General features: G+C 40.8%; 1 protein-coding gene and 1 non-coding gene across 9 annotated transcripts in view; one reads left to right on the forward strand and one right to left on the reverse strand.

The window, feature by feature from the left end:
- Positions 1-19,833, forward strand: part of LOC105463657 (zinc finger protein 674) — a 42,561-nt gene that overhangs the window by 14,563 nt on the left and 8,165 nt on the right. For 6 of the 8 annotated variants that reach the window (XM_071088250.1, XM_011710864.2, XM_011710875.2 and 3 more), the window contains one exon: positions 69-176. In XM_071088250.1, the coding sequence (XP_070944351.1) occupies positions 69-176 (108 nt within the window). The remainder of the gene's footprint in view (positions 1-68; positions 177-19,833) is intronic. The other 2 variants (XM_071088253.1, XM_071088252.1) reach the window with 1 other exon arrangement.
- LOC112423558 (U6 spliceosomal RNA) lies at positions 10,533-10,635 on the reverse strand. Its single transcript, XR_003014029.1, has one exon. It is a non-coding gene; the product is annotated as a U6 spliceosomal RNA (small nuclear RNA).

A 19,833-nucleotide genomic window follows, 5' to 3' on the forward strand; every position in this document is an offset into this window, starting at 1 on the left:
GGGGTGGGCCTAGGTTCTGGAATTCCTCAGCGTTAATAACGAAGTCCTATGTCGTGTCCCCTGAACAGGGTATCTAGTTGCGAAGCCAGATGTGATCTTCAGGTTGGGACCAGAAGAGTCCTGGATGGCAGATGGAGGGACCCCGGTACGGACCTGTGCAGGTGAGGACAGGCCAGGTGAGTCAGGCCGGGGAAAGGGACCAGGTTGGTTGGTGACAGCTTGGCCTCTGGGATGAGCTCAGGAGCTCTTCTGAGAGCCCCGGACTTGTGGACATGCCTAGGCTCTGATGAGCGGAACTGTTGTCATGTCCAAATGAGGCCTCTGCCTGGCCACTGGTTACAGTCTCTGCGTTCTTTGCTTGGCGTTCCCATAGATTGTGGCCACTCTTGTTCTGAGATCCCATTTCTACCTTCCACCCTCCTGGCTTGTTAGTGAGAAGTGCCAAGCCTCTTCTCATTCCTCTCCCACCACCTTTCTGGAAGCTTTTAAGACTTATTCTCCCTTCTTGTGCTTATATATTTTTACCAGAGTAGATGCAAATGTCAGCATTTCCTCTTTACTGGGCATACTGTGGGCCCTTTCAGGCTGAAAGTTGGAGTCTTTTATTTTTTAGACTCAAGGAAATTATCATACATTATTTTTTGGAGTTGGTATAGGCAACAAAGCTTTGCTAGTGACCTTTACTCTACCCAGCCTGGTACCCACCATCTTCTTGCCTGCTCTTATTTTGTGGTAAACACTTTAAACCTCACACTGTTTTCTATTTTCTCTTCGTATTCCTTCTCAGACTCTTACAAATCTGACTTGATACCACCTATTTTCAGAGTCCTCCTCTTTTCAGTACCTTCCTCCCACTCAACTCTTGTTTTTTATATTATCTCTTTATTTATTCAAAAATAAACTTGAGAGAACATTATTCCCAGGGTGGAATACTTCATCAAACACTGCTAAACTGTTTTCCAATGTGGCTATAGCACTTTTTTTTTCCACTAGCAATGTACGCGAGCTCCATGTGTTTCTCATCCTTGCAAACACTTGGTGTTGTTAGTGTTAGTCCTTTTTTTCTAGTAGGTGTGTAGGAGGATCTCATTGTGATTTAATTTTGCATTTCTCTAATGATGAATATTGTTGAGCCCTTATTTGCCATCTTTATATCTTCTTTATATCTTCTTTATGGAAGTATTTGTTGTAATCTTTTGCCATTTTTCTTTGCTATTAAATTGTAAGGTTCTTTATATATTTTTTTGAGATGGAGTCTCGCTCTGTTTCCCAGACTGGAGTACAGTGGTGCAATCTTGGCTCACTGCAACCTCGCCTCCTGGGTTCCAAGCAAGTCTCCTGCCTCAGCCTCCTGAGTAGCTGGGGTTACAGGCACACGCCACCATGCCCAGCTAATTTTTGTATTTTTAGTAGAGACGAGGTTTCACCATGTTGGCCAGGCTGGTCTCAAACTCCTGACCTCAGGTGATCCACCCTCCTCAGCCTCCCGGAGTACTGGGATTACAGGCGTGAGCCACTGCGTCCGGCTGGTTCTTTGTATATTCTTGATGCAAGTCCTTTAACTATGTACTCCCAGGTTATGGCTTCTTTTTTTCTCAACTGTGCTGTGTAGAGTAGACGTTTTTAATTTTGATAAGGCCCAGTTTATCAAGTTCTTTTATGGTTCATGCTTTTTGTATCCTATCTAACAAATCTCTGACTCAGAGCAATGGAGATTTTCTCCTATGTCTTCTTTCAGAAGATTTATAATTTTAGCTCTTAAATTTAGACCTATGACAAAGAATGAGTTAAGTTTGTAAATCTGACATGAGGTGAGGGTCAGGGGTTTTTTTTGCATATGTATATCCAATTTTTCCAGCAGCATTTTTGAAAACACTGTTTTGTTGTTGTTGTTGTTGTTGACTTACTTTGCCATCGTTGCTGATAACCTTTGAATGGCCAGGCACAACGACTCACATTTGTAATCCGAGCACTTTGGGAGGCTGAGGTGGGAGGATCAGTTGAGCCTGGGAGCTTGAGACTAGCCTAGGCAACATAGTGAGCCCCCGTCTCTACAAAATATTTTTAAAATTTGCCAAGCATGATGGTATGCACTTGTAGTCCCCACTACTTGGGAGGTTGAGGTGGGAGGATTGCTTGAGCACGAGAGGACGAGGCTGCAGTGAGCCGTGATCACGCCACTGCCACTCCAGCCTGGGGTACAGCAAGACCCTGTTTCAAAAAAAACCAAACAGTTGAACACAGATGCGTCTGTCTATATGTCAGTAATACACTGTTTAATTACTGTAGCCTAATGTTAAGTGTTCAAATCAGGAAGTATGAATTTTCCAACTTTGCTCTTCCTTTCCTAATGTTTTGCCCATTCTAGGTCCTTGGTATTTTTATATAAATCTTAGAATCAGCTTGTGAATTTGTACACAAAAGCCCGCAGGGATTTTTGTATGGGATTACACTGAATCTGTGGATCATTGATATACTGACAATATTGAGTCTTCCAATTAATGAATAGCATGTATCTCTATTTAGATCTTCTTAAATTTTATCTCAATGTTTTGTAGTTTTGAATGCATAAGTCTTTCACATTTTAATTCATATCTGCATTTTATGTTCTTATAAGATACTATAAATGGTGTTTTGTTTAATTTCAATTTCCCATTGGCCAGTACTATCTTATAGAAATGCCATTGATTTTTGTATATTGATCTTGTATCCTGGGACCTTTCTAAGTGTACATATTAATACTTGTAACTTTTTTGTAGATAGCTTGGCATTTCCTATGTAAACAATCATGTGGTTGTAAAAAAGACAGTTTTGTTTCTTCCTTTCCAATCTGGATGTCTTTTACTTCTCTTTTTGCCTTTTTTTTTTTTTTTTGAGGAGTTTCACTCTTGTTGCCCAGGCTGGAGTGCAATGGCATGACTTTGGCTCACCGCAACCTCCATCTCCTGAGGTCAAGTGATTCTTCTGCCTCAGCCTCCCAAGTAGCTGGGATTACAGGTATGCACCATGATGCCCAGCTAATTTTTTTTTGTGTGTGTATTTTTAGTAGAGACAGGGTTTCTCCATGTTCATCAGGCTGGTCTCGAACTCCCGACCTCAGGTGATCCACCTGCCTCAGTCTCCCAAAGTGCTGGGATTATAGGCATGAGCCACCGTGCCCGGCCTCTTTTTGCCATTTTTTACTGGCTAGGATCTTGAGTATTGTGTTGAATAGGCATAGTGAGAATGACTTCTTTGCTTTATTCCTGATTTTAGGGCAAAAGTACTCACTTTCTCATTATTAAGTATAATTTTTTATTTGTAGAGTTTTCCATTGGTGGCCTGACAATGGTTGAGGATTATTCCTTTTAATCTTAGTTTTTTGAGTTTTTATCATGAATTGATGCTGAATGTCGTGAATGCTTTTTCTGCATCAATCAATATAATCATGCTTCTTCTCCTTTATTTTTAAATTAATTAAATAATTATTATTATATTTAGAGATGGAGTCTCATTCTGTTCCCCAGGCTGGAGTGCAGTGGTGTGGTCATAGTTCATTGTGGCCTCAAACTCCTGTGCTCAAGTGATCCTCCTGCCTTAGCCTCCAGGGTAGCTGGGACTACAGGCATGTACCACCATGCCCAGCTATTTTTAAAATTTTTTGTAAAGATGAGGTCTTGTTGTATTGCCCAGGCTGGTCTTGAACTTCTGGCCTCAAGTGATCCTCCGTCTCAGCCTCCCAAAGTTCTGGGATTACAGGTGTGAGCTACCATGCCTAGTTAATTTGCAGATTTTTCTTTTTCTTTTCTTTTTTTTTTTTTTTTTTTGAGACGGAATCTCGCTCTGTTGCCCAGGCTGGAGTGCAGTGGCACGATCTCAGCTCACTGCAAGCTCCGCCTCCCAAGTTCAAGTGTTTCTCCCACCTCAGCATCCCGAGTAGCTGGGATTATAGGCACCTGCCACCATGCCCGGCTAATTTGTGTGTGTGTGTGTGTGTGTGTGTCTGTGTGTGTGTGTGCGCGCGCGCATTTTTTTTTTAGTAGAGACGGGGTTTCTCCATGTTGGTCAGGCTGGTCTCAAACTCCCCTGACCTCAGGTGATCCACCTGCCTCTGTCTCACAAAGTGCTGGGATTACAGGTGTGAGCCACCATGCCTAGCCAATTTGCAGATATTGAACCAGCCTTTCCATTACCTGTGTAAACCCCACTTGATAATGATCATATCACTTGATAATGATCAAGTGATAATGATCAAATGATCATTCATTTGATATGCTTCTATTTATTTTTGCTCATACTTTATTATTTTGCATCTATGTTTATGTGTCATAATTGTTTGTAGTTTTCTTCACTTACACTGTTTGTGTCTGGTTTTGACGTCAGGGTTATGCTGGCCTCATAAAATGAGTTGGGAAGTGTTTCCTCCTCTTCTGTTTTCTGAAATTTATATAGGACTAGCATTATTTCTTAAATGTTTTGTAGAGTTCATCAGTGAAGACATCTGGGCCTAGCATTTTCTTTGAGGGGAAATTTTGAACTACAAATTATTATTATTATTATTTTTTTTTTGACGGAGTTTCACTCTTGTTGCCCAAGCTGGAGTACAATGGCACGATCTTGGCTCACCACAACCTCCGCCTCCTGGGTTTAAGCAATTCTCCTGCTTCAACCTCCTGAGTAAGTGGGATTACAGGCAAACACCACTATGCCCAGCTAAGTTTTGTGTTTTTAGTAGAGACAGGGTTTCACCATGTTGGCCAGGGTGGTCTCAGACTCCTGACGTCAGGTGATCTACCAGCCTCAGCCTCTCAAAGTGCTGGGATTAGAGGCATGAGCTACCACGCCCGGCTACAAATTCGTTTTTTTTTTTTTTTTATAATTATAGGTATATTCAGATAACTGTTTTCTTCTTGAGCAAGCTTTGGTGGTTTGTGGCCTTGAAGGAATTTGTCTCATCGAAACTATCAAGTTTTTGATATAAAGTTTTTTTTGGCCAGGCGGGGTGGCTCACGCCTGTAATCCCAGCACTTTGGGAGGCTGAGGCGGGCGGATCTCGAGGTCAGGAGTTCAAGACCAGCCTGGCCAACATAGTGAAACCCTATCTCTACTAAAAATACAAAAATTAGCCGGGCATGGTGGCATGTGCCTGTAGTCCTGGCTACTCGGGAGGCTGAGGCAGGAGAATCGCCTGAAACCAGGAGGCGGAGGTCGCAGTGAGCCAAGATCGTGCCACTGCACTCTAGCTTGGGCAACAGAGTGAGACTTCGTCTCTAAATAAATAAATAAATAAAATAAAATAAAGTTTTTTTCATAAGATTTCCTTATTATTTTTTAATATTTGTAGGATCTGTAATGTTGTTCTCCTGATATTGATAATGTATGTTTTTTCTTGATCAGTCTGACTTAAGATTTATCCATTGTATTAATCTTTTCACAGAACCAACTTTTGATTGTGTTTATTTTTGTGTTTTTCATTTTCTATTTCTTTGAGATAGAAATCCTTATTGATTACTATATCTTGCATACAGAAGAGCATTTAGAACACATGCATACTTTTCAGAAGAAATACATAGCTAACACCTGGATAATCACCATTTAGGTTGAGAACTACGACTCTACCCCTTCCAGATTGTATCCTCCTACCTCTCTCCTGGATGTAACCTGTATCCCAAATTTGGGGATAATTATTTTAAGATTTTTGTTAGAGCTTCTGCTGTCTATATTTATATCCACAGGCAATATATTGTTTAGTTTGAACTTTTTCTTCTTTGAGCTTTATGAAAACAGAATCATCTGTATGAATTATTTTGTGACTTGTTTCTTTTATTCACTATTATAGTTGTGAGATTCAGCCATGATGTTTATTTTCATTGCAGGATAGTGTTCTAGTTTGGGTATCACACAATTAAAAGTACCTACTCTTCTGTCTTTTAAATTATTTATTTTTTAGAAATAGGGTCTCACTCTGCTACCTAGGCTGGAGTGCAGTGGTGTGATCATAGCTCATTGCAGGCTTGAACTCCTGGGCTTAAGCAAGCCTGCTGCCTCAGCCTCCTGAGTAGATAGTACTATAGGCATGGGCCACTGTACTCAGCTATTCTTATTTTTCATGTAGAGATGGAGTCTCATTATATCACCCAGGCTGGTTTTGAACTCTTGGCCTCAAGAAATCCTCCTGTCTTGGCCTCATAAAGTGCGGGATTACAGGTGTCAGCCACTGCACTCAGCCAGTATTTACTCTCTTGATAGAGTTTGGGTTGTTTCCGTTTTAAGGCTAGTATAGCTAATGATAATACTGCCATTATTTTACATGTCTGCTAGGAACATTTGCTGTGAGAGCTTTACTAATGTATATACCTAGGTTGTAGTGTCTGGGTTCTGGAGGTGTGAATAATTTATAGATAAGGCCAAATGTTGTTTGTGATGTTGTTGGTTTGTAAAGCATTTGTAGATGCTCCCTCTGTGCCACTTCTGCTTGTCAGACTATTATTTGTTCCCATTCTGGTAGGTGTGTATTAGTATCTTATTGTGATTGAAACTTTTGTTTCCTTGATTAGTAATGTAATTGATCCTCATTTCATATTTTATAGAGAACTTGAGTGACTTGTGTAAATCTTACACAGCGCCTGCGTAAGTCTTCAACTCTTTTTTTTCTTATGGTATGTGTCTTCCTCCTACTTATTCATAGCACTATTTTCTTTATTTTATTTTATTTTTTTATTTTTTTTTGAGACAGAGTCTTGCTCTGTCACCCAGGGTAGAGTGCAGTGGGGAGATCTCAGCTCACTGCAACCTCTGCCTCCTGGGTTGAAGCCGTTCTCCTGCCTCAGCCTCCCGAGTAGCTGGGATTGCAGGTATGTGCCACCACACCTGGCTAATTTTTGTATTTTTAGTAGAGATGGGATTTTGCCATGTCAGCCAGGCTGGTCTTGAACTCCTGACCTCAGGTGATCCACCCCCCTCTTGGCCTCCCAAAGTACTGGGATGACAGGCGTGAACCACTGCGCCTGGCCCATAGTACTTCTTTCTTTCTTTTCTTTTCTCTTCTTTTCTTTTTTTTTTTTTTTTTTGACAGTGTTTCAGTTTGTTGCCCAGGAAATCATGACTCACTGCAGCCTCAACCTCCTTGGGCTCAAGTGATCCTACTTCCTCAGCATCCTGAGTAGCTGGTACTACAGGCATGCACCACCACACCCAGCTAATATTTGTATTTTTTTGTAGAGATGGGGTTTAGCCATGTTGCCCAGATTGGTCTCAAACTCCTGGGCTCAAGCGATCCACCTGCCTCAGTCTCCCAAAGTGTTAGGATTACAGGCATGAGCCACCATGCCTGGTGGCACTATTTTCAGTAGAGTACATATTAATGCTTTATTGCAAGTATACTGTCCCTTTGTTTAGATTGTCTTTTTTTTTTTTTTTTTTTTTTTGAGACAGTCTCGCTTTGTCACCCAGGCTGGAGTGCAGTGGTGCGATCTTGGCTCACTGCAACCTCCACCTCCCGGGCAACCTCCACCTACCGGGCTCAAGCAATTCTTCCACCTCAACCTCCCAAATAGCTGGGATTACAGGCGTGCACCACCATGCCCAGCTAATTTTTTGTATTTTAGTAGAGATGGGATTTCACCATGTTGCCCAGGCTGGTCTCGAACTCCTGAGCTCAGGCAATCTGCTCACCTCGGCCTCCCAAAGTGCTGGGATTAGAGTCATGAGCCACTGTGCCCAGTCTCGATTGTCTTTTCACTGTCTTTCTTGTGCCTCTTGTTGAACAGAGATTCTTTATATTTAAATTGGGTTTCTTGTAGACATGATATAGTTGAATCTTGTGTTTTTAATCTCAACTGACAATTTGCCTTTTAAATTGGCGTGTTTTTGTAATTATTGACATTGTTGGATGTAGGTCTACCATTTTATTATTTCTTTCTTCTTTGTCCCCCTTTTTCTGATTGTTGTTATTCTACTCTCTCATTCCTCTCTTCTTTGGAACATTTGAATATTTTCTTTTTTTTTTTTTTTTTTTACTTTTTTTTTTATTATACTTTAAGTTCTAGGGTACATGTGCACAATGTGCAGGTTTGTTATATATGCCATATTGGTGTGCTGCACCCGTTAACTCGTCATTTACATTAGGTATATCTCCTAATGCTATCCCTCCCCCTCCCCCCAAATACTTTCTTAAACTTTTTGTTTTGAGATTATTATACATTCTCATGCACTTGTAAGAAATAATACCAAGAGATTGTAATGTACCCTTTATCCAGTTCCCCCCATTGGTAGGTAACATCTTGCAAAACTGTAGTACAGTATCCCAACCAGGATATTGACATCTATACAGATCAAATATGGAGCATTTCTATCACTGCAAGGATCCCTCATGTCACTCTTTTTATTATTTATTTATTTATTTATTTATTTATTTATTTATTTATTTATTTTTGAGATGGAGTCTCACTCTGTGGCCCAGGCTGGAGTGCAATGGCGTGATCTGGTCTCACTGCAACCTTTGCCTCCTGGGTTCAAGCGATTCTCCTGTCTCAGCCTCCCGAGTAGCTGGGATTACAGGCACCTGCCACCATGCCTGGCTAATTTTTGTGTTTTAGTAGAGAACGGGATTTCACCATGTTGGCCAGGCTGGTCTCGAACTCCACATCTCAAGTGATCTGCCCGCCTTGGCCTCCCAAAGTGCTGGGATTACAGGCGTGAGACACCACGCCTGGCCGTCACTCTTTTATAGTCATACCAATTTTCTCCCAGTCCATCTCGTCTTATAGCCTGGTAACTAATAATCTGTTATCTGTTTCTATGATTTTGTCATTTGAAAAATGCTATATAATGGAATCATACTGTATCTAACTGTAAGGGATTAGTTCTTTCTCACTCAGCATAATACTCCAGAGATTCATTCAGGTTGTTGTGTGTATCAAGCTTGATTCTTTTTATTGCTAAGTAGCATTCCATGGTATGCATGTTTGTTTAACCATTCCCCTGTTGAAGGACATCTAGGTTGTATCCAGTGTTGGGCTATTACAAATAAATTTGCTACAAACATTTCTGTGTAGGTTTTTATAATAAGTTTTTATTTTTCTGGGATGAATTTCCAGAAGTGCAATTATAATATAAATATTATATTTTAAATGTTCCTCTTTACTTTTTGTCACTGTCTTGTTTTTAAATTAAATTTTTATTTATTTATTTATTGTTTTTCTTTTGAGAATGAGTCGCTCTGTCACCCAAGCTGGAGTGCAGTGGCGCGATCTTGGCTCACTGCAAGCTCCACCATTCTGGTTCAAGCGATTCTCCTGCACCAGCCTCCCGAGTAGCTGGGACTACAGGTGCACACTGCCATACCCAACTAATTTTTGTATTTTTAGTCGAGATGGGGTTTCACCATGTTAGCCAGGCTGGTCTTGAACTCCTGACCTCAAGTGATCTGCCCACCTCAGCCTCCCAAGGTGCTGGGATTCCAGGCGTGAGCCACCACACCTGGCCTATCTGTCGGTCTGTCTGTCTGTCTGTCTATCTATCTATCTAATCTATCTATGTATTTATTTGAGATGGTGTCCTGCTCTGTTGCCCAGGCTGAAGTGCAATGGTGCGATCTCGGCTCACTGCAACCTCTGCCTCCTGGGTTCAAGCGTTTCTCCTGTCTCAGCCTCCTGAGTAGCTGGGACTACAGGTGCACAGCACTACGCCCAGCTAAGTTTTGTATTTTTAGTATAGACGAGGTTTCACCATATTGGTCAGGCTGATCTTGAACTCCTGACCTCAGGTGATCCACCTGCCTTGGCCTGCCAAAGTGCTGGGATTACAGGCGTGAACCACCGTGTCTGGCCCTATTTATTTAATTTTTTAAGATAGGGTTCTCACTATGTTGCCCGTGCTGGTCTTGAGCTCCTGGGCACAAGCAATCCTCTTGCCTCACTCTCCCAAGTAGCTTGGACTACAGGTGTGTGATGTCATGCCTGGTTGTTATTTTTAAAAATCAATGGCTGCTGTAGACACTAAGATAGTCACATAGAACCTTTCACATTCTACTTATAGTTTAATAGTTCAAGTAATATGTAGAAGCTTTACAATAGTATAGATGTCTTTAATTTCTTTCTTTTATGTTACAGTTTTTGAACATATTACATCTACATAACATTTTAAATCCCCTAGACAGTGTTATATTTTTTGCTTTCAACTATCATATATATCTTAAAGAATTCAAAAGAAGAAAAATTATCCATTACATTTACCCAGATATTTTGCCATTTCTGTTGCTCCTCATTTATACCTAAAGTTCCATGTTTCCCTCTGATATCATCTCCCTTCACCTGAAGAAGAACCTACAGCATTTCTCTTAGAAGTCTGCTGCTGACAAAAATCTCTTAATTTTCCTTCACCTGATAATTTTAAAATTTCATCTTTTTTTTAATTTTTATTTTTATGGGTAAACAGTAGGTATATATGTTTATGGGGTACATCGGATATTTTGATACAGGCATATGATGTGTAATAATCATAGAGTGAATGGGGTATCCATCCCCTCAAGCATTTATCCTTTGTGTTATAAAAAAAATATGAAACCCTTCATGAATTTGCATGTCATCCTTACACAGGAGCCATGCTAATCTTCTCTGTATTGTTCCAATTTTAGTATATGTTCCAATTTTAGACAGTGAGCACTTGTCTTCATTCTTGAAGGGTGTTTTTGCCGGATGTAGAATTATGGATTGACATTTTTTTTCCTTTAGTATTTTTAAGATGTTCCATTGTTTTCTGACCTCCACTGTTTCTGATGAGAATTTTGCAGTCCTTTGAATCATTGTTTCCTCATAGACAGTGTACCTTTTTTTCCTCTGGCTGTATTAGAAATGTTTTAAGTTGGCTTTCCAGGCTTTTGATTATAATGTTTCTGGTGTTTCTTTTGAGTTTATATTGATTCTGGTGTACTGTGCTTCTTGAGTCTGTAAATATATGTCTTTTTCCAAATATGGGAAGTTTTTGGTTATTATTTTTTGCAATCTTTTTTTCTACACTAGTTTCTTTTTCTCCTTCTTTGAGGACTCTAATGACATGTACATTGGACCTTTTGGTATTGCCCTGCAGGTCCCTAGAGGCCCTGTTTTTTTTCCCAATCATTTTTACAATTTTTTTATTTTTACAGTTTCTGTTTCTCTGTTGAGAACGTCTGTTTATCCATTCATTTCAGGTGTTTGCCATTACCTCATAGAGCTTAAATGTCATAACTACGTAAATGTCTTTGATATTTCCAGCACCTGGGTTATTTCAGGATTGGCATCTGTTAATTGTCTTTTTCCCTGGAGAATTGGTCACAATTTTTTTATTTTTTATTTTTATTTTTTGTGATTGGTTGTTATGCTGAATAATTTTGGATTCTATCCTGGATAGTGGTGACTGTGTCGTTATTGCTTTTCTTTTTTCTTTCTTTTTTTTTTTTTTTTGAGACAGAGTTTCACTCTGTCGCCCAGGCTGGAGTGCAGTGGCACAATCTCAGCTCACTGCAATCTGCAACCTCTGCCTCCCAGGTTCAAGCAGTTCTCCTGCCTCAGCCTCCCGAGTAGCTGAGATTACAGGCGCCTGCCACCATCTCTGGCTAATTTTTTGTGTTTTTAGTAGAGATGGGGGTTTTGCCACGTTGGCCAGGTTGGTCCCGAACTCCTGACCTCAAGTGATCCACCCACCTTGGCCTCCCAAAGTGATGGGATTACAGGCGAGAGCCACCGCGACCAGCCCATTATTGCTTTTCATCTTTATCAGGTAATAAACCACTAGGTCTGTCTCACCTTCTATGGGTATCAGTTCCAACCAGTTCAGTTTTCAAAGCCTTTCAGTCTGTCGTGTGCACGTGCCATGTAGGGGTTAGAGACTCGAGTGGTGGGTTCGGTCTTTGTGCAGTGTTCAAAGCCTTCACTGCCCTGCTTACATTTGTCACTCAGGTGTTAGTCTCAGACTTGAGCTGTGGCTTAAATCTTAGTTCAGTTCTCAAGGCTTGGTATGTAGCTTTGCTTTCTCTTGAGTGAAGAGTCCCTGGATGAACTCAGGGCTTGTGTATATTCATAAGCCACTGGGACCTGTATTTGGGTCAAAGTCTTGAGAGAGAAGATGAGGGATAAAAGGGGAACCCACTGATGTATGAGTTGTTTCTCTACTTTTTGAGTCACCTCCGTAGTCTTCCTGGTTTTGTTGACTTGTCAGAGTCCTCAGGTAGTTACTTTATGTATTTTGTCCAGAGATTTTTGTTGCAAAAATCAGTAGGAGAGGCTGTAGTAGACTTACTCCATTGTGGCTAGAAATGGAAACCTCGATTTCATTCATTCTTGCTTTTATCTTTTTTATTTCTGTCTTTCTGCTAGTTTGAATTTAATTTGCTCTTTTTCTAGTTTCATAAGGTCATCATCTGAGACCTTTCTTTTCTAATATAAGCATTGTGAATGCCATAACTATCTAAGTACTGATTTAGCTATTTTAAACCCTTTACTGTGGTTTAATTTGGCATACAAGAAATTATACATACTTAAAGTAAACAGGGATGGGCACAGTGGCTCACACCTGTAATTCCAGCACTTGGAGAGGTGGGGAGATTGCTTGAGACCAGAAGTTCAAGACCAGCCTGAGCAACATAGCAAGATCCCATCTCTACCAAAAATAAAAAGCATTAGCTGAGCATGGTGGCACATGCCTGTAGTCCTAGCTACTCAGGAAGCTAAGGTGGGAGGATCACTTGAGCCTAGGAGTTTGAGGTTACAGTGAGCTATGATTGTTCTACTGTACTCCAGCCTGGGCGACAGAGCGAGACTCCGTCTCAAAAAAAAAGAAAAATAAATAAATAAATAAAAAATAATAAATAAATAAATAAAAAATAAAGCAAACAGTTTTGGTAAGTGTTGACATGTATACACCCAGGATCACATCACCACAATCAAGATAATAAGATCACAGAACAAGTTGGGAAGTATTCCCTCCTCTTTCCAATTCTTTGAAAGAGTTTATGTAGAATTGTATTCTTTCTTCCTTAAAAGTTTGATAGATACTGGGTTATTCAGATTATCTATTTCTTCTTGAATGAGCTTTCATAATTTGTGTCTTTCTTCTTTCCTTTCTTTCTTTCTTTTTTTTTTTTTTTTAAAGACAGAGTCTCGCTCTGTTGCCCAGGCTAGAGTGCAGTGGCGCACCAACTGGCTTACTGCAATCTCTGCCTCCCGGGTTCAAGTGATTCTCGTGTCTCAGCCTCCCGAGTAGCTGGGATTATAGGTGTACACCACCATGCCTGGCTAATTTTTGTATTTTTAGTAGAGATGGGGTTTTGCCATGTTGGCCAGGCTGGTGTTGAACTCATGACCTCATGTGATCCGTCCGCTTAGGCCTCCCAGAGTGCTGGGATTATACGCATGAGCCATCGCGCCTAGCCAATAATTTGTGTCTTTCAAGGAGTTTGTCAGTTTTGTCCGTCAAATTTATTAGTATAAAGTTGTTCTTAATATTCCCTTATCATCCTTTCAATTTCTGAGGATCAGTGGTAGTCTTATTTTAGTTTCAAAGTAAGTCTAATCACATATAGTATTGAAAACGATGAAGTTCATTTAAAGGAAAAGTTCTCCGCCGGGCGCGGTGGCTCAAGCCTGTAATCCCAGCACTTTGGGAGGCCGAGACGGGCGGATCACAAGGTCAGGAGATCGAGACCATCCTGGCTGACACGGTGAAACCCCGTCTCTACTAAAAAATACAAAAAACTAGCCGGGCGAGGTGGCGGGCGCCTGTAATCCCAGCTACTCGGGAGGCTGAGGCAGGAGAATGGCGTGAACCCGGGAGGCGGAGCTTGCAGTGAGCTGAGATCCGGCCATTGCACTCCAGCCTGGGCGGCAGAGCGAGACTCCGTCTCAAAAAAAAAAAAAAAAAAAAAAAAGGAAAAGTTCTCTCCCAGCAAATACCTGCTTCAGGCTGAAAGATTTTAGTGGCAAAAAGAGCATGCTCAGTGTTTTCTTTCTTTACTTTTCCAGCTAGTTCTTCTCCCTTGCCTTTCTCCCCCACTCAACACCTAGGCCATCTCTGGCCCCTTGAATGCAGTGGGTGAGGAAGGAAGGAAAGAGATACAATGGGCAAAAAAAGGTTTGACCTAACTGACAAAGTTGTAATCTAATATGGATGCCCTCTCTATGTTGCAGATTCCAAAGACTCATTCTTCCTGTTCTTGGAACTTTATGGTTTCCTTGGAGATGTCCTAGCTGGAGCCCCCTGACTGCAATTTCCTTGATGCAGGAAGGGCCACTTTCCCAACCAGTTATTAATATATCCCTGGGCCCCATGGTGTACCTTCAGTCTCCTTTCGCCGAGGTCACCTTGATGCTAGCAAAAAGCCCTCTTTCCAAAGTAACCCAGCCCCGTTCATGTCCAGAGGGTCCACATCTGGCTTGTGGAGTGTGTGTGATTGTGGGGTTAAGACCCACAGTTCACCCCCATGCAACCTCTTCTCTACTACCACAGACTGCCTCAGCCTGTCATTTGTAAAGTTTTTCTACGTGAAAGTCAGGTGCCAAGTTCTCTGTGTCCCCTGAAGTCTAGTGGATATATATCAAACAGGTCATCTCTTTGAAATCCTTCTCATCAGATTGGGGCGGGGTGAACACACTCCTCACTCACCTATTGGGAAGAGAAAATGTCGCAGCTTTCAAATGGCTCTCTCTAAAGAAATTTTCTTCCTTAGCGTCTTCAACCCTAACACTCTTATACTTTGTTTTTCTTCTTTTTAAAAATTTTTTGAGAGAGGGGCTCTCTGTTGCCTAGGCTGGAGAGTAATGGTGCCATCTTGGCTCATTGCAGCCTCAACCTCCTGGGCTCAATTGATCCTTCTGCCTCAGCCTCCAAAGTAGCTGAGGTTACAGGCACATGCCACGACACCTGGCTAAGTTTGTTTGTTTGTTTGTTTGTTTGTTTGGTAGACGCAGGGTTTCGCCATGTTGCCCAGGCTGCTCTTGAACTCCTGGACTCAAGTGATCTGCCTGCCTCCACTTCCCAAAGTGCTGGGATGACAGGCGTGAGCCCCCACACCCGGCCAACACTCTTACGCTTTTAAGGGGTATGTTAGAGCTGAAGTACATTAAGTGGTTTTGACCTATTGCTTTTGAGTCCTGTAAAGGCCTGTGGACTGGGAAAATACTTGCTAGTATTTTATTACCAGTCTTTGAAATAAAAAGAGTGGGTTTTAACATTATGTCAAATTAATCCCTGAAAAGCATGGATTGCAGCCGGGTGGGCAGATACAGCTTCGTGAAATGTATGGAATTCAGCTTTTGAATAGAAATCATCAATGTTAAAATGCAAAGCTTTATAACCTTATGTGGCAAAATTAATGTTACAGATAGTGTGTAATTTAGACTTGTGCACACACACACACAGAATTATAGATTTTAAATTTTGGTAATATGGCAAGGGTAAATTGGTATGTTATTATAATTTTCACTTCCCTGATCACTATTGAAAGTATTTATCATTTCATATGTTATTGACTAGTTAGATTTCCTCTTCTGTGGCTTGCCTGTTCATATTCTTTTTTTTTTTTTTTTTTTTTTGAGACTGAGTCTCGCTCTGTTGCCAGGCTGGAGTGCAGTGGTGTGATGTCAGCTCACTGCAACCTCTGCCTCCCGGGTTCAAGCGATTCTCCTGCCTCAGCCTCCTGAGTAGCTGAGACTACAGGTGTGCGCTACCACGCCCAGCTAATTTTTGTATTTTTAGTAGAGACAGAGTTTCGCCATGTTGGCCAGAATGGTCTCAATCTCTTTGACCCCGTGATCTGCCCACCTTGGCCTCCCAAAGTGCTGGGATTATAGAAATGAGCCACTGCGCCCGGCCGCCTGTTCATATTCTTTATTCATGTTTTTGTTGAGTTGTTTGTCTCTTCTTACTGCTTTATATGAATTCTTTGTATATTCTTTCAATTTTGTGTGTAGTCAATATCTTTCCTTAGTCTAGGGTGTTTATGGTGTCTTTTTGAGTAGAAGTTTTAATTGTAAAAGAATCAAATGTATCAATTTTTAGTTTGCTTTTTGTGTAATTTTTGTGTGTGTGTGTGAGATGGGGTCTCACTCTGTCACCCAGGCTAGAGTGCAGTGGCGCCATCTCAACTCACTGCAACCTCTGCCTCCTGGGTTCAAGCGATTCTCCTGCCTCAGCCTCCTGAGTAGCTGGGACTACAGGTGTGCGCCACCATGCTCAACTACATTTTTTTGTATTTTTGGTAGAGACGGGGTTTCACCATGTTGGCCAGGCTGATCTCAAACTCCTGACCTCAGGTGATCCTCCCACCTCAGCCTCCCAAAGTGCTGGGATTACAGGCGTGAGCTACCATGTCCAGCCCTTTTTGTGTAATTTTAAGTAATTTTTTTTTTTTGGCTGAGCACATAAAAATATTTTTATATAATTTTCTAAAAATTTAAATATTTGCTATTTATTTTCTTAAAATCTTCCTGGAATTTATTTATTTATTTATTTAGAGATGGAGCTTTGCTCTTGTTGCCCAGGCTGGAGTGCAATGGCGTGATCTCGGCTCACCGCAACCTCCGCCTCCCAGGTTCAGGCGATTCTCCTGCCTCAGCCTCCTGCATAGCTGGGATTACAGGCATGTGCCACCACGGCTGGCTAATTCTGTGTATTTTTAGTAGAGATGGGGTTTCACCATGTTGGCCAGGCTGGTCTCGAACACCTGACCTCAGGTGATTCACCTGCGTCAGCCTCCCAAAGTGTTGGGATTACAGGTGTGAGCCACTGTGGCACCTGGCCAAAACTCAGTTGCTCTGCTGTGCCCAGGTGAGCACCTTTTTTTTTTTTTAGATGGAGTTTCACTCTTGTTGCCCAGGCTGGCGTGCAATGGTGTGATCTTGGCTCACTGCAGCCTCCATCTCTTGGGTTCAACCAATTCTGCTGTCTCAGCCTCCTGAATAGCTGGGATTACAGGCCCATGCCACCATGCCCGGCAAATGTTTGTATTTTTAGTAGAGACAGGGTTTCGCCATCTTGGCCAGGCTGGTCTTGAACTCCGACCTCAGGTGATCCACCTGCCGTGGCCTCCCAAAGTGCTGGGATTATAGGCATGAGCCATTGCGCCCAGCCTGTTGTACCATTCTTACCAATTGATATTGTTAAGAGCTAACAGGCTTTAGTCCCCTTATCTCCTTTGATCCTTTGGTCTCCCATAGGAATTTTAGGATTTGTTTGTTGAGTGCCAAGGAAAACTCTGGGATTCCAATTGCAATTGCACGTGTTTAGAAATGAGTTGGGAGTGGGTTGGGAATTGGCATCTTTATACTATTGAATTTTCCTTTCAGTGAACTCTTACTCAGTTTTCCTTTTATGTCATTTAATAGTGTTTCAAATTTTTTGTCAGGAAGATCTTATGCATTTTTTGTTGAATTTTTTCCTAGATACCTCTGAGTTATTGTTGCAATTTTGATTGGGATCTTGTTTCCTATCACATCTTCTAATTGGTTAATATTAGTACATGAGAATGCTAGTGATATTCATAAAATCGTGTACAGAAGTCTTTCTGAAGGCTTTTATCAATACCATTTTTTTTATTCTCTTGGGTCTTCTATGTGAATTATTATCTTTATAAAGGCAATTGTCTTTTCGGATTATACATTTTATTTCTTTTTCTTCTCTCAATGAATTAGGACCTGTAGTACAATGTTTAATAGATAAAATGATACTGCATTGTTTGTTTCTGATTTTAGTGGAAATAATCATGAAGACAATGATTGTAATAAAATGATAGGCAGCATTTGAATGCTTGCCGTGTGCCACAAATGCATTGTTCTGTATGCTTTGCACATATTAAATAGTTGAATCCTCCCAATGACCCTGTAAAGTAGGCTGGTTGTTATCCCTGTTTTATATATGAAGAAAACTGAGGCACAGAAATGATGTAACTTTATAGTTTTCACTATTAAATATGCTGTGGTATTTTGAAAGGTATCTTTCATCAAGAGCCCCTTTTATTAGTCCTATTTTGTTAATAAGACTTTTATTTTGTTTTTGTTTTGAGACAGAGTCTCGCTCTGTCACCCAGGCTGGAATGCAATGGCGTGATCTTGGCTCACAGCAACCTCTGCCTCCCGGGTTCAAGCAATTCTCCTGCCTCAGCCTTGCAAGTATCTGGGATTATAGGCATCCACCACCACGCCCGGCTAATTTTTTGTATTTTTAGTAGAGACAGGGTTTCACCGTGCTGGCCAGGCTGGTCTCGAACTCCTGGCCTCAGGTGATCCACCCACCTCAGCCGCCCAAAATGCTGGGATTACAGGCATGAGCCACCACGCCCGGCCTAATAAGACTTTTCAAAAAATCATTAATGAGTGTTGTATTTTCTTAAATGCTTATTTTCTGCATATGTTGAGAAGACAGTGTTTCCTCCTTTAATCTATTAATGTGGTAGATTACATGAATTTCTGATATTGAAGTGTTCTTGTGTTCCTGTGCTAAACTGTACTTAATTGTGAAGCATTTTAAAAAAATAATTTAGAATTCATTTCACTAGTGTTTAACCTATGAATTTTGCATTAATGTTTAGAAGTAAAATAGATCTTAGATTTTCTTTTTTTGTACTGTTCTTCTCTTATTCTGGTATCCAAGGTTATACTAACTGCATAAAATAAACTGAGTACTTTTCCTTCTTGTAATTTTTGAAACTGTGACTGAAATTTAGTTTCCTGAGAGTTTGATACCAGTTATTTTCAAAACCATCTGGATATGGCAAGACTTGATTATGGAGTCAGTTTTTATAATTTAAAAAACAGTTATTGATTTATTCAAGCTTCTTGAATTTTCTGTCAGTTCTGGTCATTTTTCTAGACCATTATGTTTCATCTGAGATGTCTGATTTACCAACCTAAGGCAAGATACTCTTGATTTTTAAAAAAGTCTCAGTTTTATTAAAGTAGGTCATGCCTGAGGTTTAAAGAGTAAACTAAATGTGGTGAAACTAAAAAGAAAGTGAAGGGCATGATAAACATAAAATTCAGGATACTGATTATCTGAAAAGAAAGAAAAGGAAATGGGCATATGAAGAACTTCAAAGATAACTATAATTTGTTTTAATGGTTGGTAGATACACAGGTATTATTTTTGGTATTACTATTCTTTATAACTTACATATATTTTACAAAACTTATTTGAAATGTTTCACTGTGGAAGGTTAAGATTGAATTCACCATGCTGCTCCTGTCACCCACCCAAAGGCATGCGTATGTACATAGACTTCGTGTTTCCCCATAGTCCCAATGTGATTATACCATAAATTTGTTTTCCATCAGTACTGTTGTTTACAATATGACTATACAGTTAGCCCTCTGTATCTTCAGGGGATTTGTTCCAGAACCTTCATGGATACCAGAATCCATTGATACTCAAGTCCCTGTTATAAAATGGCATGGTATAATTGGCCCTCCGTATTTATGGGTTTTGATCTTTGGTTGGTTGAATCCACAGATGTAAAACCCATGGATACAGAGGGCTGACTGTATATATAAATACTATACACAGCCAAGCCACATAGTAATCTATGATTAATTTACCTTCCCTGCATAACTGTGTTCCTTTGGTTAATAATTTTTTTTTTTTTTTTTTGAGACAGAGTCTTGCTGTGTCGCCCAGGCTAGAGTGCTGTGGTATGGTCTTGGCTCACTGCAGCCTGTAACTACAAACTCCTGGGCTCAAGCGATCCTCCCACCGCAGGCTCCCAAGTAGCTGGGACTACAGCTATGCACCACCACACTCAGCTAATTTTTAAAATTTTTTATAGAGATGGGGTCTCACTGGATTGAGAGTCCAGGCTGGTCTGGAACTCCTGGACTCAAGTCATCC

This window comes from Macaca nemestrina, chromosome X, assembly GCF_043159975.1.
Source record: "Macaca nemestrina isolate mMacNem1 chromosome X, mMacNem.hap1, whole genome shotgun sequence".
NCBI lineage: Eukaryota > Metazoa > Chordata > Mammalia > Primates > Cercopithecidae > Macaca > Macaca nemestrina.